Raw genomic sequence first — 25,474 nt, 5'->3', positions numbered from 1 at the left:
CAAACATTGTAAAGCAAAAACTTAAGGTCAAACATTTGACTCAGCTAGCTTTTATTATGGCACTTTGTACAGGTCACATTACAAACTCAACATTCTGGGTTCATACAGAACATGAAGAGATCCATATTTAAAATGCGTGTTTAAAAGGGATTTGGAAGCTGCTTCATTTTAACCGCACACAACAAAATGTTAGTGTAGAAGTGATAATTTATCCAAACTTCAAAATGTGAACTTAATTTTTTCTTAAGTCTATCTTGATATTACACTAGAATGCCAATATTGGTCTCTGTAATAATTTCTCCTGTGTGTGAAAAGACTATAAGACATTCAGTTTACCAACAGAAGAAGACATCTTTGCAATTGAAAAGCTGTAACCAGGGAATGTTTGTCATTTTTGCTTGATAAATAAATACAAATTTTACTCAATCACAAAATATTAACTGATAGTTGACGACTTATTTTCTCTAATTTTCTTTCAATTCTAATTTGAAATCTGTGGATATTACGTCTCCCACCTCCACATTGTTTCTGACAATAAAGCAAAACCCTGATTATCAAAGAAAACATCTAGTACCCGCCTCTTTTTCTGTAGTCAAAAATACGGATATGTGCAAGGAAACTGTACGAAACCCATTCCTGTACATAAAAGGAGCATCTCAGGTTGTTGTATTTAGACATACACTGTAACATCCATCCACACATACTTTGTGCACAGCATTATTCTACATACAAACAGATGTGGGTTCCCAGGGATCGAAGGTAAACAGGTTGCATCGAAGTGCTACGAGATCTTTCGTTGGCACATGAGGAGTTAACATTTACAATATTTACATCTGAGATTAAATGATCAGTTTTCATGCATTTCCTAAAAACAGTTTTGTAGAAAATAAAATTCTCACATTCCATTTGGATATCGTTTAGTTTCTGCCCATATGTGGAAATTAGATTTTGCAAAAACAGTTTCAAATGACATTCACTTAACTTTATATATCAATTTCTCCTGTTCAGCTGAATGTATGATTCGTTCTAAAATTGAACTAGATGCATGAGCAGCACGAATTAACAGGAAGCATTCTGATATTGGATTTGAGTTGAATAAATTTGTAAACCTAAAAAAAACATGGTACTAAAGGTACTCCAACAAGAGTCGCAATAAAGCTGACTGACAGCAATCCTCTGAGTGGGATCACAAACCTTCCACACACTCATGAACGATGCAGCTTGAAAGAGTGATCGTGTGAGAAATAAAACACTTCTTTAACTACAAACTTTCATCTATCCCTTGTTTTTTAAGTCAATAAATAAATTAAACCAAACCTGAATAAATATGACTTGAAGCATCAGTAAGACTGATTTATGGGCTCCAGACAATGAGGTATTCCTCCGACACCATCCTCTACGGGGGGGGGGGTTGGCGGTGAAGTTCTTCTGGAAGATGCAGGGGGGGGAAGTTTAGGTCCGCACCCAGCTGAGAGGTACCCAGAAGGATTCTCGCTCCAGCCTTTCCAAGATACCTCGAAGTTCTGCACAGGCACTGGCTGAGTCCTCCTTGATCAGGATCCGGTCTACCAGGTGTCCATACTGCTGATCAATCTGAGCCGCAGACTGACGCATCTCTTGGAGGTCTTCGTCCTGTTGCAGAAAGCAAAATGTTTTATACAGTTTAAACCAGTTAATTTTACTAAAGCAATTCAGTGGTGGAAGAAGTATTCAGATCCTTTACTTAAGTAAAAGTTCTAATAACACACGGTGAACATACTCAGCTATAAATAAAGTCTTGCAAGCAAAATGTTCTCAGTGTTTTACCTACTGAATAATGCCCGACGAGGTGTCCATTGACAGAATTAATGGACGACGTGGAGGACAGAACCTTAATGAAGTCTATTAATTCCTGATAACGGACACCTCGAAGAGGTTTATCCCACTTATACCATGGTCACTGACCAAAGAAAAAAAACTTGAGACCATTCATTTATATTTTCATGCATTTGCCAAACAAAATCCAAACTTTATTCACCAGCCATTCACTCTGTTTCCCTGGTAATCTGGTAACTACCTGGATCAATCATTATCATTCCATAAATGCAATGGAAAATGCATTCACTGCTCCAGGTAATAGGACGGACCTTAGATACAACTTGGCAACTTGCAATACCTCTGGTCCACTCAGATAATAGAATCCAACACCATCTAAGCTCTTGAATTGCGACAGAACATTTAGGACTCACTGTAATGCGGCCATGCTCTCCCCCTCCTGGTGAAGTTGCAGCACTGCGACGACGTCTGCTCTCAGGAACACGAGGTTTGACAAATATTACATAGGGCTTGAACTCTGCTGTCCGCAGCCTCCTCAGGGCCTGGAGTGATGGTGGATTTACATACAATAGAGCAAACAGAGGTCACAAATCAGACAGGATCGGAGAGGCTCAACAGTGATACATCCGACACTCCACATAGTGAGCAGATCTGATGCGACTGCCTGCCCTCATCTACACTCAGCAAACTGCTGCAGGATCTGTAGCATGTAACATGATATGATTGTGTGATACATTTTGATTATCGTCATAAATTGAGATGTGCTCAGCGGTTGCAACATGATGCTTACCTCAGGCTGCACATCCACTACACACATCTTATTCTTGGCCTGTACTGAGCGGATAGCCTCTATACTTGTGCCATACTGGTTTTCCTTGTATTCCCCGTGCTCTATGAACCTGCGGAGAAACAACAAAACATTCACATCAGCAGGATACAAATCATATGCGTTTACACAAAAGCAACACAGTATCAGTGTGAACATACTTGTTGTTTAAAGCATCTGCATCAAATTGCTGTTTGGTAACAAAGTGGTACTCCACCCCCTCCTTCTCATGAGGCTTCTTAGGCCTGGTAGTATCTGTGAACACACAAAGGAGGACTTTACTTGTATGTACAGTGTAATGTTGGTTCATTAATAGGTACAGTGTGTACGACATATGACTCACGTGGTACAGCCACTGCGAAACGATGTGGGTTTTCAGCAATCACCCGCTGTTTGAGTTCATTGATTCGTGCTCCAAGAGATCCTTCGCAGGATTGTGTGTTTAAAGGAGAGGAAAATAATTAACTTCACATGCATCATCGTGTTGAAAAAGCTGCAAGAAATGGGTAATCGGTAGGTTGTAACACATGCTTTGATCCACAAGGTGTCACTTTCATCACAGAGAACATTTTTAGGCCATTCAGTGGCTCAGTCTCACCGATCAGAACCACCAGACGGGGCCTTTCATTGGGCCTCTGCTGGTAGCGGGTCACCTCTTCATAAGTCAGGTAATCGTTGTCCCCAGGATCAGAACCCTCTCCGGAGGATCCTTGTCTGTCTTTGCGACTCAGCCGGAAACTCCTCCGTAGACCAGCTACAGCGAGGCCAGAGATGGGACGAAAGGAGGAGCAGAACAAAAAAGGTGTATCGTGAGATGACATGAGCCATAAAATTATTATCTCAATATTAAATAACACGAGTACACTATTTCACTTCCATGATGCAGATACAATCGTTTTGCACTTAAAAACGATGTGAGCAAATGCAAAGGAATGTTTTCGAGTCAAGACCAACCATTGATAATCATGCATTAAAAACCTTTGTAAATAGTGCACAAGGATTAAAATAGCTCACTCTTATCTGAAGTGTAAATATTTGATAGTGTGAGATGTTAGCTGAACTTTGAGCCAATTAGACGTCATGCTTCAACTAAAAATAGGAATACATGCAGCTGATAATAAAGACATCAGGTGAAGCAGACTGTTTTAAGCAAACCATTCCTTAATTCATTTTTTTAAAGTGATTAAAAGATATCAAAAATTCAAAATAGACAATTTTCCAACAATATGGTCCAAACAAGGCATGCTGCTCTGAAAGAGACTACAGTGCTGAGGCAGGACAGACAGGACAGCCTGGCCCTGAGAAACACCACATCAGCAGAGAGTGACAGCAAATCAGGGTCTCCCATGGCCAGGACTGTCTGTATCCTCCGTCAGTGGTGTGTACCCGAGGGAATGAGCTGGGCACTGTACCTGAATAAAATTCCCAGGAAAACACCTGGCCACAGGAGGGCGCCACTGCTTTACACTTAGGAGAGACTATAACTGGCGTTAGAGCATCACACAACCCAGCCTCACACCTCCACACAGGGTGAACAAGCAGCAAACGTGCCTGGTTGAGTGTGCAATGCGTCCAACGCAGCAGGGCCCTCATGAAGGTGTTGGGGGGAGGGTGTTTTGGGGGTGGGGAGGGGGAGTTGGAAAGGGGAAGCAGTGCACTGACCACAGCACAGCAGCAGGGGCAGTTAGTTAGATGCAGGGCAGAAGGGAGGGAGGTTTACCAGCATCCAAACACTGCAAGGTGGAGGGGGGGTGGGCGAAGGGATGGAGGGGAAGGTTTTACAGCTCCAAGCAGAGTGCATGATAGAAAGCACAAATACTGTTTTAATAAGGTATTTTGTGTTACAGGGAGAAGGTGCTGATAAGCTCTCAGCTGTGTTTAGATCGCTCCTTGTGCTCATCATCATTCCGGCAGCTCACAGGATGTGGGGGGAGTAAATGGGGGTCAGGTTGGGCTGAAGAAGGGTGAGGGAGGAGAGCCCAGTGGAAGGGGTTGAGAATAAAGGGGACTAATGTATTCTCTCCACTCCGATTTGAATTTAAAGCAAGAGAAAATCAGGATATGATGCAATAAGTAACCTCACTTCCCATACTTTCCTAATAACATACAATAAAGTGTCCTGGAATAATTATTATTTGGTACTAAATTAGGAATTATCTTGAAAGAACAGCTCTACTTCAATATAAGTGAATTTTTATGTATTTATATTCATGCTGTGCACTTACTAAAATACTCCATGTGCTCGCAATTATTTTGGATGAAGTGTACCAATTGAACACTGTCTTTCTTTACCCTATAAGTAGCACCAAAAGGGAGTTAGTTTCAGGAAACTGAGAAATAATAAGCAAAAATGCTGTACTTTATCTACCAAATCCATCACTGCTTTGCTTTTAATGCAGTACATTCTACGTTTGTTTTGCTTTTATACTGTGGTATCTGACACCGTTACCTCTTATCACTGTATGCAGTGGAGTCCCTGAAGAGGGAGATCTGTTACTGGCACCTTCAGAAGTGTGAGTCGATACTTCCTACACATATTTTTCTATGATATTTCCTTTCACGTTTGAAACAAACACTTGTAAGGTTTTTTTCTACACCTGCATATGTCTCCCCTCATCCATCTTCCTCCTCTGGCATCTGTCTCTGGACCCATCGCCCATGGAAACCTTTGCCCCCTCCTTTTATCCCTCAACCCCCGGCCCCAGACAAGTCAACCCTACACAAGCAGTCCTTTTGACCCCCAAGCCCAGAAGCATCCAGGGAACCAGCACACAGCCAGGCTGCAGCAGGCAAAGAGCAGATAGGGAGAAGGAGGTGGAGAAAGATGTACACGCTCTCACCTATGTACTGTCCATTGAAATAGCCCTCACAGTCACAGTCCTCTGTAGGGAGGCAAGCAGGGAAAAGAGGGGGTAAGCACAGGGTAAGAGACCTGGAAGAGTTAAGGAGTAAGGGGAGGTGGAAGAGTTATAGAGGGGGCGGGCCGTGGGGCGTTGGAGAGGGCAGGCGGGGCAGACAGGCGGCAGGCAGGCAGGCAGACAGCAGGAGGCGAGAGCGGACGGGCAGCCAAGAGATATCGAAGGAACGCTGTTGGAGGTAACAGCCACTAACGAAGGCTTGATACAGAGATTTGACATTATGAGAGGAGAGGAGAAGAGAGGAGAAAGATGGCTCTCCTTCATCTGGAAAGGAGCCAGCTGTGAGCAGAGTCTCTGTGACCCCACACACACACACACACACACACACACACACACACACACACACACGTACACAAGCCTCGCCTCCCCAAAGATTCACAGCTGAGGTACAAACTGTCTCACAAACTCTTTGAAATCCGCAATTCCAAAACAAAAGAGAAATGTTTACATTTACTCATCTACATCGGAATTCTGTTCTTTCATCAAATCTAATGTGTGACAGTATCCACAGATTTTTAGAAAAATTTGAAAAAACAGGACAAAACAACATTGAAAACAGCAGCTGAAACGGCAGCAGACTAAAAGATAAGGAGGGGACACATAACAAAAGATAATGGAGCCTGAGGATGACGCAAAAGAAAAGAGGAGCTATTGTTATCTTTAACAAGCTCTGCTTGGTTGGGCTGAAGTCTCCAGGGATGCGGTTCTGCCTGCACATCACCTGGTACAAACACACACAAGCTAGGCAAAGAATCTCTATTCTAGTCTGGTGCACTAACAGCAGGAGGGGAGGAATTGAGCTGGAAGCAGCAGAAATCCCCCCCCCCCCCCTCTCTCACACACACACACACACACACACACACACACACACACACACACACACACACACACACACACACACACACACACACACACACACGCTTTGAGGCCTCTATGAACATTTTCCATTGTGTGCTGTGTGTGAGGATGTGACTGTGTTTCTGCACACGTACCCACCTTTATCACATCCTTGGTCATCTGATATAGTTTGCAACAAGGAGAAACGGAGGAGAGCGTAAAACATTAGAGTCGGTAAAACTAAAGGTCATTTTGGTGTGTAGATGGCAGATAAAAAGAATGATATTTGGAAATTTATGAAATGAGGATTTAACATTTGAAGAGATTTATTGCCATCGTCAATGACGTCACAGACAAAGAGGGCCCCTGCTGGGATTTAGGGGAATTAATCAGAGGGTTGGAGGAGCGCGGAGGGAGGCCGAGACAGAAGAGTCCCCGCAGGCTTGCTGCTGCGTGGCGTACTGTGACAGGGCTAGCTGCCACACTGCTAAGCTCTTGTTGTCTCCCCGTGGCTCAGGCCTAATCGGATCGCCTGCAGCTTACGCGCCACGAAGAGCCACCACTCACATTACCCACTCACCTGGCCGTTTACACGCCGCGTCTACAGTATCAAGTGAGAAAGTGAGAAGTGTATTGTATTGTTGAGGCTTTGTTTCTCAGTGGGTGCAGCTTGTAACGCTTTTTGGATGTACTTAAGCTGCTCGCTGGCCAGATGGACCAAACATGAAAGAGATTAATTCATAACTGTGATCCCTCCCTCCGTCTCTGTGCCCCTCCATCTCTCTATCTCTCTCTCATCCCTTTTAAAAACATGCCTACATAGCTGCATGGAGAGGACAGACATTGAATACTAATGCCTCTGAAAATGCCAATTACCAGCACAAAAGTTCAATAAATGTCAATGAAAACATTACTGCATTTATCCAGCGGAGATATCATTGTCCTATAATGACAGTGACCGAGTACATTAGTAGTGAAAGACGAGTTGATACTGAGAGATGCTGCAGGTAGTAAACTGTGATTATGAAATAATGCTGAAGATGCAGTGGAATCCTGGGAAGCAGAAACTTACAGACGGGCTTTTTAGGGGATTTTGGATTCGGAAGTGTGCCCATTTTCGTCCTGTAGGCCAGTCGCCTGGAGAAATGCGCAGCAAACAAAGAGCCAGAGAGGATGGAGGCAGGAGGAGAATCATCAGGTCAGAAATACACAGTAAGCAAAAGGTGAGGAGGGAATGTCAAAGAGGTGGAACAGAAGATTTAAACATGATAGAGAGAGGGAAATAAAACACTTATAGACAGATTATGAGACAACGGGCCCCTGGGAACAAACTGGGCTGCCACCCCTCCTACATAAGAAGAAGACACCCAAACAGAGAGAGACACAAAACCACTACAAACAACACGGCCTCCTTGTGGTTGTTGTAGGTCTCTTTGTCTTATTTTTGTGTCTCTTTGTGGTTGGTTTATGTCTCAACATCTTTATGTGGTCTCTGTGGTGCTTTTGCGTCTCATTGTTGTCGCCTCTATCGATCTCTTCGAGGTCTTTTTATGTCTCTTTGTGGTTGTGTAAGGTCTCTTCGTCTTCTTTTGTGTCTGTGGTATTTTGTGTTTCTTTGGCGTCATTTCGATCTATTTGTGATCTTTTTACATCTCTTTATGGTAATTTTGTGTCACTTTGAGGTAGTTTTGATTCTCTCTGTAGTGGTTTCACATCTCTTTGTAGCCGTTTGATTGACTTTATAAAAAAAAAATATAGAAACAGCGACTTCAAGCTCGGTGCACGGCAGGCCCTTTCCGTAATCCACAACATATTGTGAGTAAGCAGACGTGAGCTTATGCTACGTTTGTTAAGTCATAGCGATGCATTTAAAAGATGTTTTTTTCCATTCATCACTGTTTTAACCCACAGTGCAGCAGGAACCCACAGCATCAGCAGAAATGAAGTGTTATATCATCCTGAACATTTGTTTAACCTACAAAACACATCATGTAGGCTTTTCAGAGCTCAGATACCCCTCAGCCATGCGTCTTTCTCTGTGTTTAAGCTGTGGTTATTAATCCAACAGACGCTGCAGTGTTTGGCAGGAATCTCCCGGCCAGCTGAGATCATCCTACTGACAGATTATGACACTAACAGTATCAGCATGCGCCTATTCAAGGCTGCGTTTCGATTTATTTTTTTCCACGCTGCTTTGATGCTCCATCTAATCAAAGTTGACCCTTCAAAGTGGAACACACAAATGTGGATTTGACAGATTACAAATAGCTGGATAAAATAAATATGGGTGAACAGTACAGTGCTGGCACTTATCAGGTTACACCACAGGTTTTTCAGATACATGATGTGACACCCGTCTCCCCCTGGGTGCTTTTACCTCTCCTGGAACAGTTTGGATGGGATGAGTCCGGCCCGCAGGTTGCTGTCTCCCACACGCTTGGCCTGCCACCAAGTGTGGTCGTCTTGGGTCACGACCTGCAGGATGTCTCCCCGCTTGAATGGAAGTCCCGCTTCTTGGCAAGGCGTCGCCTTGTCTTCCAACGGGATGTAGTCAAACAAGGCTCTCATGTACACCTGGAATCAAAAACAAGAACTACATATTTAGATATTTACCATTGTAAATAAACAGGGACAAAACTTTTAACAGGAAAAACATTTTAATCAGCGTTTTACGTCATTTAAGGAATAATTAATCTGGAATACCACAGCAAAAATGACAAAAATAAGACTAAAATTACTCTATTTTTTTCCTTCAAACTATCTTCAGACTGTTTCCAATCAGCTACAGTTTCACTGAGCACGCTCAGTCTCTCATGCTTCATCTTACCTTGCTGTCCTTCAGTCGGTCCTCTTCTTTAATGGCAGGGATTATCTTTAGAGTGATGGAGCCCTGGGATTGGGACTAGATCACAAATAGACAGAGGAAGTAGGGGAGAGAGGAGTGTGACTGCAGCCTTAAATTAAAGACAAACACTCACTTCTCTTCACTCAAAAGGCTCTCTGAGGTAGATCTTACTGGACTATCAGTGCAACCTGTTTATAAATAAATAAAAGATGGACAGAACATTTTAGCTGATGAATCACCTCTACCGGGATCCCTAAAGACTTCAGATCCTAAAGAGTTTGTAGTTTACCCACCACTAAATTTAGCACTGCTTCTGTCTGGGGCAAATACATACAGGGAACCTGAATAAGCAAAACATGGCCAGAGCCTTTTCTGTCTCTTCTACTAAAGAAACACACAAATCAACATATTTAACTTGGCTCAGTTAAAAACACTGGATCATAGCAAATAGTATAGAACTGGTGTATTAAGTTATGGTTCTTTAAAGAGATTTTTTGTTGGGTGCGAAAAGTGATTTTCTAAATATGTCATTGACCATTTATTTATGTTTGGATGCCTCATGGGGATCAGTGACTTGAGATTCCATTGCAATAAATCTAAAAAAGTAGGAGCACGTTTCTACATGCTGATCTACAGTATTTAAGAAAGTCATACTTCAACTGTTTGGTATAACAGTCAATAAAATATTTTTTTTTTCAAAAGTTGGGAATCATTGCAACCAGTCATAAATGAGCACAAACATTTAAGGCTGATGTGTCCAGCAGCATATGAAATTAGCTGTGGACAGACAGACAGATGCACACACGGACGTATGCATGATCTCCCGACTGGCTTATGTCAGATAATTACAAATATGTGTTACTTTATATATACACAATTGCTTAAAAGTACAAATGATAGAATAAATTGAAAAAAAAAACATTTCATGATATCATTACAAAATTATTGACTACAAAAAAGAAAAATATATATACGTATATACGTTCATAATGCAGTCGACAACTTGAGCACAACACTGAGAACATGGGATCATTCAACTGAAAATCATGATAAGTCAGGAAATACATTTTTGTACCCAGTCTTACATTATTTTTACGAGTATTTCTATGTTGTAAATCTATACCAGTATTTCTCTAACTATACAGCAGAACTGTCCGTCTGTCTGTCTTACCAGCAGCTGACTGATCTCATCAGGCCTCTTCTGGATCACAGAGACTCCATTGACCTCCCTGAGTTCATCTCCTACATGGACCAAACCTGTGAGGACGAGTGGGCAAAAACATCAATGACAATCAAAGCGTACACACTGGGTCTTTGGGGTATTTGATTCACATCTTAACATCAGTATTGTTGTCAGATCTACAGATACGAGTCACGTCTATCATCAGCTGGGATCTCATTAGCTGCAGCCACAACAATGAAATAAAAGGATGAGAGCAGTACGATCAATACTTTCCCCTCAGGACAGAGACGCACATATAGCAGACACACTATTGAGTAATCATATAACGTATGATATATATAACGTATATAATGTATGCATTTACAAAGAGACCTGAGGCTAATTCTGAAATCTCTCTAAGGTTTCTGTCTATACACTGACAAGAACTTTTTCCATCACTTGATGCAACAAGAAAACACAGCATGACATTAATGATTGGTTTACTTTCCCAGCATGCATGTTTCCTATGCCGACACACGCACACATACACCTGCATGTGGCTGATATTTCCATGGTAACGCTCATGAAAGAATCTTTGCTGAGTATCTATCATGAGATTGATTCTCTAGGGAGTTGTGGTGAGCTTTAGGTTTCCGCAACAACCGCACTATCCCTCTCATTTTTCTCCCCCTGCTGCTGCTGCATCTCTATCACTGTGGCTTTGTGGCATCTCACTCATCACAGTATCAGGTTTGATCTGTTGTTCCTTACATACATGCATATTTGCTTATTCTGTTTGTGAAACAGTGTCACCAATTTTCACTGGTTGCAAGAACACAAATGCCATCAAAGTGCAGTAAACATCAGGAGCCTCCTGAGGCGTCATGTAGCTCAGTTTCCTGGGAGCTGTGCTACATTACTGCAAAGTTCTGGCTGTCTTCCATGCAGGAACCTTTCTGCATGTCATCCATGAGTCTTTCCTATTTCATGAACTATTCAGCAATGGCAAAAATGTCCAGCAACAAATTGGACTCATGACCTCATTATTTATAAAATGGATGGCTACAGCCCTGAACGGCAGCAGTTCAATCACATTTTTTTCTGCTCAGATTATTACTATAGTTTCACTGCCCTTCATCAGTGTACCACCACAAGGTTGGGAACTGCAGATACTTGTAGTCTAGTAGTCTGACACGGCTTGTAGAAAGCCCAGGGTGACAAAAGAAGAAGAAGAAGCACAATTTACCGCTTCGGTCAGCTGCACCTCCTCTCATGATTCGAGCCACGATCACCACCCCAGTGGCTTCATCCCGCCTGATGGTGGCTCCCTGGAGTACAGACAGTTAATACAAGATCATTAACTGAAAAGAACAAAAGGTCTCAGTCCTATAATCTCTTCCTCTTTCATATAGTGAAGGCTCTTATGTTCTCCACTCTCATCCTTCACAACTCACCAGAGGCTCCTTGTTCTTCACTAGCCTGACAATCTTTACCGACTCTTCCTCCAGCTCATCCTCAAAGTCATCTGGCAGCGGCGGCAGCACGGGATCAAAGTTCTTCTGTGCCACGGTGTCGTGCACCGAGAGAACGGCCTGATGGGACAGAAAACAGATGCGCTGAAAATTCAGTGCTGATGTTGAGCTGACCGTCTACCAGCTTCAGAGATGAATTTCAGCGCAAATAAAATGTCTGACAGGAAAATTGGCCAAATGAATAAACACTGGTGCTTCATCTCCTCATGATTATACTATTTTAGGACCAAAAACAAAAGTCTAAGGGTTTTTACCTTGAGATGTGGTGACGTCAGCAGGTGCAGCAGCTCTTTTTCCTCGGTGCTCATTGGTCCGCTCTGCAGCTCCTCTGCCACCTGCCAGTCACAAAACACACATGAGCCCTGACCTAGTACGAACTAATGCATGTGTATACCAGTAATGCAGGCTGCATTTTACTGTAGAATAAATGCATAGATGCAGTCGGATACACAACAGACATGCACACAGAGGAAGATAAGGAGCGAGCAGCTAAGGTCAGCAGTTTCCCCGCTGATAACTGGTGAGCAGCAGGATATGGAGTTTCATTAGAAGAGCATTTGGGATGATTCAGCACTTTGAGAACATTAAAATTCACTTTTGATACCTGCATTGCTTCTCTGTCGGAGCTAACTCATTGTTATTGACTGCTGTGCCCAAGTGGAAAAGTAATTTAGGGTGTGTGTGTGTGTGTGTGTGTGTGTGTGTGTGTGTGTGTGTGTGTGTGTGTGTGTGTGTGTGTGTGTGTGTGTGAGAGAGATGAACTTACATCTTCTGCCAGAGAAGAGGCACTGTGGAGGACGGGTGTTGGACTCTGTCTCTCATACTGTCTCAACTTCTCGTGAATCTGTAACACAAGCACATGTGGTTTATTAGAGAAGAGGGAATGGACAGGACAAGCTGAAGGTTAGAGAGGCCTCCTGGAGTTTTCTTGTAAACAAACAAAAGTGATGCTTACATTCAGTGTTACTCATCAAAATGCACTGTGTGAATCCCTGAGGTCTAACACATCCTGCATTGTCTACATCCATGTTTACTAGCTAGCAGTCTTCATCCCTGTAGCACTGCTACAGTTGTGGTCAAAAGTTTACATACACTTGTAAAGAACATAATGTCATGGCTCTCTTGAGTTTCCCCGTTATTTCTACAACTCTGATTTTTCTCTGATAGAGTGATTGGAACAGATACTTCTTTGTCACAAAAAACATTCATGAAGTTTGGTTCTTTCATGACTTTATTATGGGTTAACAGAAAAAGTGATCAAATCTGCTGGGTCAAAAATATACATACAGCAGTGGTAATATTTGGTTACATGTCCCTTGGCCATTTTCACTTCAATTAGGCGCTTTTGGTAGCCATCCACAAGCTTCTGGCAAGCTTCTCGTTGAATCTTTGACCACTCCTCTTGACAGAATTGGTGCAGTTCAGTTAAATTTGATGGCTTTCTGACATGGACTTGTTTGTTCAGCATTGTCCACATGTTCTCAATGGGATTTTAAGTCAGGACTTTGGGAAGGCCATTCTAAAACCCTAATTCTAGCCTGATTTAGCCATTCCATTACCACTTTTGATGTGTGTTTGGGGTCATTGTCCTGTTGGAACACCCAACTGCGCCCAAGACCCAACCTTCGGGCTGATGATTTTAGGTTATCTTGAAGAATTTGAAGGTAATCCTCCTTCTTCATTATCCCATTTACTCTCTGTAAAGCACCAGTTCCATTGGCAGCAAAACAGCCCCACAGCATAATACTACCACCACCGTGCTTGACGGTAGGCATGGTGTTCTTTGGGGTTAAAGGCCTCACCTTTTCTCCTCCAAACATATTGCTGGGCATTGTGGCCAAACAGCTCGATTTTTGTTTCGTCTGACCACAGAACTTTCCTCCAGAAGGTCTTATCTTTGTCCATGTGATCAGCAGCAAACTTCAGTCGAGCCTTAAGGTGCTGCTTTTGGAGCAAGGGCTTCCTTCTTGCACGGCAGCCTCTCAGTCCATGGAGATGCAAAACACGCTTGACTGTGGACACTGACACCTGTGTTCCAGCAGCTTCTAATTCTTGGCAGATCTGCTTTTTGGTGGTTCTCGGTTGACTCTTCACCCTCCTGACCAATTTTCTCTCAGCAGCAGGTGATAGCTTGCGTTTTCTTCCTGATCGTGGCAGTGACAAAACAGTGCCATGCACTTTATACTTAGAAACAATTGTTTGCACTGTTGCTCTTGGGACCTGCAGCTGCTTTGAAATGGCTCCAAGTGACTTTCCTGACTTGTTCAAGTCAATGATTCGCTTTTTCAGATCCATGCTGAGCTCCTTTGACTTTCCCATTGTAGCGTTTGTGGGCGTTTGTATCCAATGAGCCCTATTTAAATGGCCTCAGAGAAGTCACCAACTGTAGTCACTCATAATCACTCACAAGAAGTTAAGAGGCCATGCTATGAAGCTCATTTCATTGACACAACTTTCTAAGTCACCAAAATTGCTAATTCATGTTGCTGTATGTATATTTTTGACCCAGCAGATTTTGTCACTTTTTCTGTTAACCCATAATAAAGTCATGAAAGAACCAAACTTCATGAATGTTTTTTGTGACAAAGAAGTATCTGTTCCAATCACTCTATCAGAGAAAAATCAGAGTTGTAGAAATAACTGTAAACTCAAGAGAGCCATGACATTATGTTCTTTACAAGTGTATGTAAACTTTTGACCACAACTGTACCTGTCTTGGTGCCTTAACACCATCTACAGATCAGTAGAATATATAAATCCATTGGCAGGAATGTGCGTCCTCGTGTAAGAGACAAACAAAACAGGGACCAGCGCATAAAAAACTGCTTTATAGCTCATCCAAAATTATACCATAGGCATAAAAACTGCTGTTTTTTGTGCATTAAAAAAAGAGTTAATGTCTCCATTAAAACTGCACAATCCTTGAAATGTATTACTATGAAGTTTTAAAATTTTCTCTGACAGTCATGGGATACATGTGTCCTATTTTAATTTGTTATATAGACTGTAGTTCATGAGAAAATACGAATAATGTTATCAAATCTAACAATCCTTTCAAAAATGTTGAGATCTGCACCAAGAACTAAATGTACTCATTGGGCTACCTTTCTACCAATATCACTAAAATCATCCTTTTTTTTTTTTAAGATATCTCACTTACTGAATGCAAGGGAAATAATCAGAGAGGACACAGACATACCTCTTTGGTAGAAAGTTCCATTGTCTATATTATCTTAAACTAATGACGACTACATTTTCACTCAAATCTGCCTGCACAGTAAATGAATTCCTACCATAAAGCCTTCTAGGGAACTTGTATTACCAAAAGGTTGCTCTTGTTACAGTATCTTGCATTATCATATAGTTGCCTACCCCTTAAAAACAAAATTCCATTGGTCTTCCTTTCTCATGCGTAAGAGAACTTGTGTTTACAATTTCCTCGAAGCAGTGAGATGTTGATGGAGCGCCAACAAATGTCTTACAGGAGGTTGTGGTAGCTGCACGGTTGGGTCAGCAGAGATTCTACTGTTTGCATTGAGCCGACCAAGTATCCACAATCTTTTCCCTAACAATAAACAAGTACTGTAGTTTTAGCTGCCTAAACTTTACCACACCCAAATTATAGCAGAGGCAGCTCAGACAACAAAAAATCAAAACAGTGAATCATTTTCAAATTAAGTTATTGAACAAAATAGGAAGATTTAAAAGAATAATTGAATCCACTCTTCCTCTCTCAAAGAAACTTTTTTTGGAGCACATTGTTAAATCATGTACTGTACATACATTCAGTGGTACGTTGCTGCATATTACATCTACATGTAAATAACTTGTAGAATCAGACTTAGATGGATTATGATCCATTCCTCACCTTCATGAGATATCCCAAACTCCGCTCACTGAAGACATCTTTCAGGAAGACCATGTCCTCTTTGTGATTGGCATCGGGCCGTAGCTGAGAGGTCAGCAGGGCCAACGTTTCATGTAGCCCTACAGTGGAAAGGTATAAGAAAAACCCAGCATGTAAATGAACATGAACAGATGGAGCACAGCGAGCTTCAAGCAGTATGGGACACTATGTGTTGAGCATCTGTGCCAACTCATCTCACCCGCTCCTGCTGTGAGGACCGGCATGGCTTCTTTCATGGGTCAGTGAGGTGAGGAGGGGAGGAAACCTGGAAGGGGGGGGGGGGGGGTTATTGTAATTATAATCAACATTCCATACAGATACTTTCAGTTTCTGAGAGGATATTCTCACAAATAGCAAAAAGCAAAATAATAAAAAGGTAATGGTGTTTTTGTGCAGTATTTATAGCCATTTATCATCTCCTTGTAGGCTTCATGTTGTACATCCAAGCTGCATTTTCCCATTTTGCAGTGCAGTTACCTCATCTGTGAACATGCAGGTGCGTATGTGCAAGTCGGCTTGCATTATAGAGCCGTACAAGTAAGAAAAACAGCCCCTGCTGGTACTATTAATCACACTGACTCTCACCAGGCCCTGTGTGTTTGTGTGTAACAGAGCAGGAGAACAGGATCATCTGGCACAAACAGTATTCTATAATATAGTACAGTCTATAGTTGCATACTCAGAAAATTGTTAGCTCTCCATAAAGGACTAAATTAATTTTTTGCAGTATATACTGTACAATAACTTTCTTTATATATCTATATTCATAAGCTGACAGATCTACACTGCTACAGTCGGCTGAAGTACCGCACAGACTGCTGGATTATTGCAGCCCCTACAGATCAATATCCTTGTCACTCCACTCAATATTCTCCATACTTCCTGCCACTAGAAACACAAGTCAATAACATAAACCACAGACTCCAACATATCGCACTATGATCCGATAACAAAACAACCGGAAAATGCAGTAAAACCAAAACAACACAACAAAGCTGCAATAAAGAGTATTAGCATGTTTGAATGAGTTGTGTTAAACATCAACAATAGACGGTATGGGGTTCCAAAAATGTGGAGGCAAGGTTGTGAAAATATGGACAGAAATTGTATTTTATCCAGACTGTTTAGAAAAGAAGCTTAACCTGACAGTAGTGTGCTTGTCTGCTTTGTATGTGTAAAATAAACATAAGCTTTAAAAGTGAGGTATTCGGTACATTGGTGTTCATGTTACTGTGTCCGTCACCTTATGGACGCCTGCCAAGATGAGGCATCTTGTCTTGGTGTGTTACCTTGCACAGAGACTGTAGCGCTTATATCAATAATAATTTTTACAAATCTGTGAATTGTCAGTGTTTAGTGATCACTCTTTGAGCAGTTATTGCAGGAACATATCAAATCAATCTAGAAACACTGACTGATTGATACAGAAAGAAACACGAAAGCTAACAACCAACTATAGCCTATAATTATTTTTACTTTTTTCATAATCTGAAGACAGAGGAGAGAAACAAAACTCATGCACCAACGCAATATTGAATTGACTTGTGAAATGGTAAAATAGCGTGCTAACCAGTGCTTATTATTTCAGACTATAAGCTAATGTGCAGACTGGAGAAACAGGTGTATATCAGAGGGGTAAAAGCAGCTTGCAGACAGCAACATGAAGGAACTAAGTTCAAATACAAGACCAGATGGCCGGGACAGGAACAAGGCTGGAAACAACTGACAAAGAATATCCAGTTCATTGTGAAGCAGCTGTGCAGGCAGATGATTTGGTCAGGTGGTATGCAGACTCTGCAGTGGCAGGTAGAGGACAGTTGAGGAATAGCAGGTCTGGGATTAGAAATGCAGACAAACTAAACACTCAGGGGAACAGGAGTTAGAAGAGGAAGACAAAGCAGATGAAGATTGAGTTTCCCAAACAGTCCATCAAGATAAGTGACTGGCACTGGGGTGGGAATCTTCCCAGATGAGTGGGAGGAAGGAAGGAGTTCCTATACATTGCAACTTCAAGGCAAACAGTTGTTCGCTTATGTATTTCTATGAGCTTGTTCATGAAGAACACAGTACAGCACCCTAAATTGTATTTTACTGTTTCTATAATGCAAGATTGCAATTTTTTCCCTCCTCCTAAAGCATTTCTAAAGTATATCCTTGTGCTTGGATGGTAAATATTCAGAATATGATTAACCGCACCACAGACAAACCGAGACAGCAATGAGTTCATGAATAATGAACAGAGAGGATATTAGAGAGCCAGATAGAGGGATGAGGAAAAGATGAGGAGGGAGGCAGCTCTTATTTTATTCTTTGTTCCGTCAGGAGAATCAGTGGGAACAACACACAAGAGAGTCTCTTTATTCTCAAGTGTGTCAGCTGGGATTTTCTCCATATAACATCACTATTTTTAACTCAGAGGAAGAAAAAAACATCATTATCAATATACTGTAGTTTCACTGGTAAAGTGCTTCACTCGGTATATCAATTTTCACTGTTCACTGATGGATTTGTGTCACCCACAACAATCTTCAGCAAAAAAAAAACGTCCTTTATAAATAAGGATTCACATTAGTCATCCTTATTTGTAGTAAAAAAAGAATGTCAACGTGTTCCTAAACAGAACACGTTGACATTATTGTTAATATTTGTTTTTATTAAAAGGAAGTAAACTGCAAATAAATCTCCATAAATCTGTGTCTAATGAATCCAGTGATGGTTGTCTGTACATCCAAAGGTACATTGCAACCAGGAAGAACTAATAGCTACTACAGCATACTTTAAATGGGGCCAAAATGTCAACAAATTTAGGCTCATAAAAACAACAATGTTGTAGCCCACGGCATAACTTACTGAATCCATGGCAACAGTACGCAGTAATAATGTACTCTAATCTATAGTTAGGTCCTCAAATAACTAATAAACTCTTGGACTATATAGGGTTACGACATCTTGATGCCTGACTCTGAAAAGGACCGTGAGGACTGGGCAGAGCCTGACCCTGTGATGACTTAAGAGGACAACCCTCTCTGACCCACAAACACTTTCCAAAATCAAGGCTGGTAACATGGCTAGAGAATCTCCCTTTGATGTGGATTTCTAATATCATTATTTTCACCATTATTTTCATCATCCACTTCTTTTCTACTTCCACCAATAATAAAACAATCAAAAGGTTGTGGTTCATTACACCTCCCTCTGCAGCAGCCGAGTGAGTTAAGAGTCGTGGGAGGATGACATCATCCTCTGAGCTGCTTTTACATCTACCTGGTGAGGTCTTCAGAGAGAGGCATTGTGTGAGCACCTCTAAGTGGCACCCATGGGGGGGTTAGGTTTAAAAGGAATAAGGGAATGGATTGAGGTAGTAGTGAGTTTGACTCATTGAGGAACAAACGTCAATTTAATTTATGCTTGAAGTTTTCAAATTAAAAAAATCTGCATTGATTTTCCAAAGTTGCAATTTGATGAATGCCTGTATCTAGACACATCATATAAAACTGTATAAAACCTCTCGCAGCAGCCTTTGCACCAAACACTGATTACATAGTGACCATTGTGCTCTCAGCCACAACTTGGACTATAAATTAACAGTTAGTTTCAGGAAACATATTGGGAGTCAGTCATGAGACAGGAGTAGATCGTACAAACAATGCCAAAGCAAAATGGATAATGAAAATTGCACGGCACAACACAGCTAATGGGATATGATAGTTTTCTTCATTTTGGATTCTCCAGTTGTCCGTTCCGATAAAAGTCAGCACTGAAAAGACGGTTTGTAAGTAATCAGAAATGCAAATTTATGTGCCAAAGTTCACCAAAGTTGAAATACACATGAAAGCTCCAGATAGATTCACAAACAAACTCTGTTGAAATAAAAAGCATTGATATTACACATCAAAGTCTGTTTACAGGTCCTGGGGAGTACCACTGCATAACAAAAAGGTATAAAGCCTTTTGTGGCTGATATATATTAGTTTAAAAATATAATAAATCTAGAGAAGTGGAGTTCTGTACCTTTGTATCTCGCCACTCATCTCTGCTACATTAGCCGCTACTAGCATAGCACATCCAAATCTCCGACATATTTGTCGCCGGTAGAATTGAATTATGGGTCATGTAGCTTCCAGGTTTTAACAAGGAAGAAGAATGCATGGAGAGAAAAAAAGAAAAGACCTCTGATTCTGCTGTGATGACTCTGATCCTTTGTTTTAAACTGTCCATCATGAGTCCAATAATATTACAGGAGTGCAATGCTAAGTCTGTACCCTTTTATTTTGGACTGAAATGTTGCGATTATAAATGCTGGTATGTCCTGTGTGCTTGATTAGCGACAGCTCTCTCTCACTGCCCCTTTAAAACTATGAACAGATGCCCCTGGCTCACACAGGCCTTCAGAAAGCACCATCTCACATCACTGCAAAAACCTGACTACAAACATCAAAACGTCAGTGATCCAAAAATAGACTCAAACATGCTTTTTGCATTGCATCCCAGCAAAACAAATGACATTTTCAGTTCAAATCTAGTTAAGAGCTTAGCTGCAGCTCACACAAACATGATGGAGCCCCGGTGAGGTCAGAAGAAGTCAGCTGATCAGATAACAGCCTTCGTCATATAACCTTCATCTAGACACATTAAGCTCAAAATGCAGACGGATCAGCAGTTAGTACCACTGCCACTATATTATCGACATTATCCTGTGTTAAATAAGATATTTGTAAACCACTGAATGCTTATTCTTAGTGTTGGTCATCCACATGTGATCCCCCCCCCCCAGTTTTTGTGTCTCTGTTTCATCTTTTTATTTGTCACACAAGCTTGTTTCTCCTGCTTTTCAGTCACAGGCCCTGGAGGTGGTGTGACGTCAGCAGGTTCAGCAGGGTATAAGTCGGCCCTCACAGCGATAAACACACTGCCAAGAGTTTCATCAGGTCTCTTAAAGTCTCTCTGATGCCTCATCCAGTAAGACCTGAACCGTAAGAGCTTCTGAAGATACTACAGAGTAGCCACTGCTGTATACTGACACTGAGCAAGTGTGTGGGTTTTCCTCTTTCCTCAAAGAATTGTGTTGGCTCTAGGATGGCAACTGATGATTCTTCTCATCATTAATTTGTGCAATTAAAAATAATAATCTAATATGCAAAATAACGTCAGAAAATCATGGAAAATGTCAAAAATTTGTAAGATATTCAATTTAAAATATATACAATACAAAAACAGAGAAAATAGCAATAGGTTCTGCTCCTGCTGCCATTTCATTTTTAATTTCATGTAAAAATGTGACAGGTTGAGGATATACAAAATAAGTTTTTTGTATCTATAGTTTTTAAGGGAGGAGGTTTGGATGGATAAGTGTAAAGGAGGCTGCGGTTCACATCTACTAATATATTTACCTATAAAGCAAAAAGTTTATTCTTCGCATATAGAACTGCTCATCTGGTCTACGTTACACTTAGCAGGTGTAATACTGGAGGTGCTTAGTGGAATTTGGTGCAATTTGGAAACGCAACACATTCAACATGAATAAACTTTGAAAAACACACCATCAGCACTCGGCGGCTCGTTGAAAGCAGGCCCTGTAACGGCTCTCAAACCTCCGAAAACAAAATTTCAAAATAGGCTTTATTTGGATAAACTGAACACTTATTGAGAATCTTAACTGTTACTTACAAGCACGTCAGGTAAATGTAAATGTTTTCCTCTGAAATAGAAGTATAGGCCTACAACGAAATACCGCACAACAAAAGTCCTGCATTCAAATGTTTACTTGAAGTGCAGAGTAGAAGAGAGGCCTTATTGGCACACTGTATCTAAATTGACAATACGTCTGTTCAAGGGGCAGCTTTCACAATGCTAGATGGTTAAATTATTAATAATTAATTATATATTTGTGGATAAAATATGAATCTGCTGTGTAAATGTATTAGTACAATGTTTTCCTATGAAGTAGAAGTACACAGTAAGTAGTATACAGCTGAGTTGCATATTTTGTAAGTGCTTTGGGAGCCTTTTGTAAGTTATTTCGGGACACAATGACTTAGAATAGTAAAACAATTCAATATGTTTTATATCTAAACACAGTAATACATCTATAGCTGTTGGGGCTATAGATGTTGGGGGTCACTTGGCCTACCTTTTCCAACGGCTGGGTTTAAATGACTACTTCGCTAAGGGGACGATCATGATCATGCTTTAAAAAATAAAAAAATGTTGTCTGTTGGTTTGAAACAGGAAACAAACAGCAAACTCCTGTGTTAAAGTCAAACATTTTGTTTTGGCTCTATTATCCTCCTTTCCTCCCATTATAACCACTACAGCTGCTTGAGGTTTCAGTGACCCGACTGATGCGGTCATTCTTCTTGGGAGGACCATCTCCATTGTTTATGTGCTGCTAGAATATGCCTCAGCCCTCTATGTATATCTAAAAGATGTTTCAACACAAAATGTGCCATCTGCCGTGACTATTGTGTGCCGCCCATGAGGTTATAGGGATCATGAGAAACACCCTCTCAATCGTCATTGCTCTTTATGAAAATTCATCATCTACAATGCTGTGAAAATGCCTTGGCATCGAGACGCTAAAACAACAAATGCTCGGTCAAGCTGTTCTAAGCAGGCTGTCTTTCAGAGACTATTTCACTTTGCCAGATGACGAGGGTCTACACTGCTCCTGTCTGAGCGACATGTTTTTACAATATGGTGGAGGACATTATTTCTGTATCAGTCACCAAACGGCGAAGATTTTAACCGAGGACTGATGCCAGGAGCAGAAGGAATATTTAGCACTGCAGCCTCTTGTAGTAAAGCATTTCTCACATGCATGTACTGACACAACACAGGCACATTAACACACACACACTGGTGGACAGTATATCTACATACATGTCCACACACACACACACACACACACACACACACACACACACTCACAGTTCAGAGTGACAACATCTCGGTCAGTACAAGATCGAGCACCTTGGCTGGACTCCTCTCCAGGTCGAGATTGAACACCGCTCACACGCAGCTAATCCACTGCCCTGACAATAATGGGAGGAAACACTAAGCATGTTTGGCCAGCATCCAACATTCACACACACACACACACACACACACACACACACACACACACACACACACACACACATTTCCCAGACTCACACCGTCACCAAATGCAACAACAAAACCATCATATAATCTCAAAGGGTGTGGTCCAACAAAAACTTATATCATCTCCAACATGGAGGTAAGACTACAGATGTTGACAGCTGACACGCTCCTGTGCTGTCACTCAAATGCTATACAGCCCCCCTCCCCGATCCCCAGACACCCACCCACTAACAGCAAAGCCCAGGCAGATGTTTATTTCCCTCTGTTTCACCTCCTCTCTGTTTTTCTTTCTATTCCTACTTCCTCCTGTCTGTAGAGCATAATGCCGGCCCTCCCTCCCTCCCTCCCTCCCTCCCTCTCTCTCCTCCATCTCTCCGCAGTGCTACAGCACTCTGATCTCCCTACATACAGCATGCCGTTGGCTGGCAGACGGAGGATGAAATGGAAAATACACACTGAATAGCAGCGAATCAGACACCTCGTGTTCACACTGGAAACAAAGGCATTAAACAGACAATTGTGGCTAACTTACCTTCTCTTCTCTCTGTATCTCCTCCTCTCTCTCTCTCTCTCTCTCTCTCTCTCTCTCTCTCTCTCTCTCTCTCAGTGTTTGTGTCCCTCCTGACTGCAGCCACACTGTTTCTCTCGCTCTGATTCCTCCTCCTCCTTCCTTCTTCCTCCTCCTCTGTGCTGCTGCTCTCACAAACCTGCTGCCGCTGAGTGTCCGCCTCTTTCCCTCTCTTTCTCCCTCTCTCAGCCCCTCCCCTAACCACCCTCCTCCATGTACTGTACATCGCTGATGCTCTCGCTGGCCACATCAGTGGATTTAGGATGCTATAGAAGAGCTGAGATTTTGTATCCTGCTGCCTATAAGATGCTGTAGCACCAGATTGTGCATCTCATGTATTAAAAACCTAGAGCAGAGATTCTCAATGTTTTTTCAGCAATGGACTCCTAATATAACGGGGACCCCCACATGTATGTCGCTTGGACTAATTTCAGTAAAATTGTTTACACTATGTTGAAGAACAACACAAGTGAAATGTATTAGAAATTATTAGACATGTATTAAAAATATTTGCAGAGTCCTAACCTATGAATTATAGATTTAAAAATTGAAATATTATTAACCGAATTATGAAGCTAGATGGACATAGTATCATTTAACATCACTTACAGCAGTTTATAAAGCATTTCCAGAATCCACAATCTGCATCACACAATAGGAAATCTTTTTTAGGGCCTGAGCACCGACGAAGTCGGAGTGGAGGACCTATTGCTGTTCTAATGTTTTTTTCTTTTCATCATCGTACGTCTTTGAGCACGAAAACAAGGTGCTTGGGCTACTGTTCAACTCTTGAAATTTGGCGCATGTGGCAGTTGTGGAGAAAATAGCCATCTGATATGGGTGTCGAGCTGCCGTGTGACAAATTGTCTCGATAGCGCCCCCTTTTGAGTAGCCCTAACATTGCGTTTCACCTAGCTGCATGAAATTTGGTACGCATATGTAACATGATGGGACGTACAAAAAAGCCTCTTAGAAGGTATGGCCTAAACCCAACAGGAAGTCAATAATTTTTAATTGTATGACATTTTGGCCATTTTAAGGCGCCATACTTTAACGAACTCCTCCTAGAGATTTAACCAGATTAACTACAAATTTGGTCAGTATGCTCTTGAGACCTTTGCATTTAAAAGTATCAAAAGATCAAAAAGGCGTATCCGTGGCGTGGCGGCAAAAAACCCCACCATTCGCCACGAAACAGGAAGTTGTTGTAACTCGGCCGTACATTGTCTAATCTTCTCCAAATTTCTCATCTGTCATAACATCCTGACCCTGAAGACATCTATATGACAATTTAGAATCATAGTAATAGTGCCACCTAGTGGCAACAGGAAGTTACAGGTTGTGTATTTTTACATCATCCTCCTCAAAGATTAATCAGATCACTCTCAAATTTTGTCAGAACAAATATTTTTCAAACGCATTCTGCCGGAAACATTAGCAGAAGGTTAGGAAAACAACCTCCCATAAACATTAGCGGAAGGTTAGAAAAATAGACTCGAAGGTAAGTAAAATAACCTCCATGGAACATTAGCGGAAGGTTGGTAAAATAACCTCCAACAAAGTCGAAGCGAAGGACCTATTTTTTTAATGCAGGGGTATTTAATTCAAATTCAACGAGGTCCATTTAGAGAGAATTTCCTCATGCAAAGGTCCATAACATCATAATAAAGTTTAATTTGCGCTACGATTTATCCCCATATCTTTGGAAGAAGCCTAGCAGTTGTATTAATGTCTGTATGTAGTCAACAACTGACTGTCAAATCAAATGAAGAAAGTTCAATTGAAGAACAATAATATTTATTGTCAGTTTTGTAATTTGAACTGGATGAATTATAAATAATACATATGCTAATAATAATTAAATGTTCTTCTCATGTCCCGTTTCCCCCGTGTGTGTAAATCTCAATCGAGTTGGGAAGCTCATCGGAATACACATATTTGATTGGCTGAGAAGCATCACGTG

At 41.4% G+C, this 25,474-nt stretch overlaps 1 protein-coding gene across 4 annotated transcripts; it reads right to left on the bottom strand.

Annotated features, from left to right (window-relative positions):
- Window positions 1-15: 15 nt before the first annotated feature.
- mpp3a (MAGUK p55 scaffold protein 3a) lies at window positions 16-23,648 on the bottom strand. Of its 4 annotated transcripts, XM_068718580.1 has the most exons (20): window positions 23,476-23,648; window positions 16,042-16,107; window positions 15,804-15,922; window positions 12,702-12,779; window positions 12,190-12,270; window positions 11,858-11,995; window positions 11,650-11,731; window positions 10,413-10,498; window positions 9,224-9,298; window positions 8,774-8,970; window positions 7,469-7,533; window positions 6,556-6,576; window positions 5,482-5,523; window positions 4,054-4,119; window positions 3,240-3,395; window positions 2,985-3,065; window positions 2,803-2,896; window positions 2,606-2,714; window positions 2,229-2,357; window positions 16-1,632 (listed from the first exon to the last, which is right to left on the bottom strand). In XM_068718580.1, the coding sequence occupies exons 2-20, from the start codon at window positions 16,076-16,078 to the stop codon at window positions 1,453-1,455; spliced, it is 1,836 nt and encodes a 611-aa protein (XP_068574681.1). In that variant the 5' UTR covers window positions 16,079-16,107; window positions 23,476-23,648; the 3' UTR covers window positions 16-1,452. The 4 variants fall into 4 exon arrangements, with proteins under 4 accessions (XP_068574681.1, XP_068574683.1, XP_068574682.1 ...); XM_068718582.1 differs by lacking the exon at window positions 4,054-4,119; XM_068718581.1 differs by lacking the exon at window positions 5,482-5,523.
- Between the last annotated feature and the right edge of the window lie 1,826 nt (window positions 23,649-25,474).

This window comes from Cebidichthys violaceus, unplaced genomic scaffold (assembly GCF_023349555.1).
Source record: "Cebidichthys violaceus isolate CVI_PGR_0920_01 unplaced genomic scaffold, fCebVio1.0.p SCAF_23, whole genome shotgun sequence".
Taxonomy (NCBI): Eukaryota; Metazoa; Chordata; class Actinopteri; order Perciformes; family Stichaeidae; genus Cebidichthys; species Cebidichthys violaceus.
The sequence above is the reverse complement of the archived record's forward strand: the minus strand, read 5'-3'. Positions and strand labels throughout refer to the sequence as shown.

Coding starts and splice junctions, on each gene's coding strand:
- mpp3a (XM_068718580.1), bottom strand. CDS start 16,078: ATGAAAGAAGCCATGCCGGTCCTCACAGCAGGAGCGG. Junction 8,971..9,223: donor ACCGACTGAAGGACAGCAAG/GTAAGATGAAGC, acceptor TTTTGATTCCAG/GTGTACATGAGAGCCTTGTT. Junction 4,120..5,481: donor TTTCAATGGACAGTACATAG/GTGAGAGCGTGT, acceptor CGCCAGTTATAG/TCTCTCCTAAGTGTAAAGCA.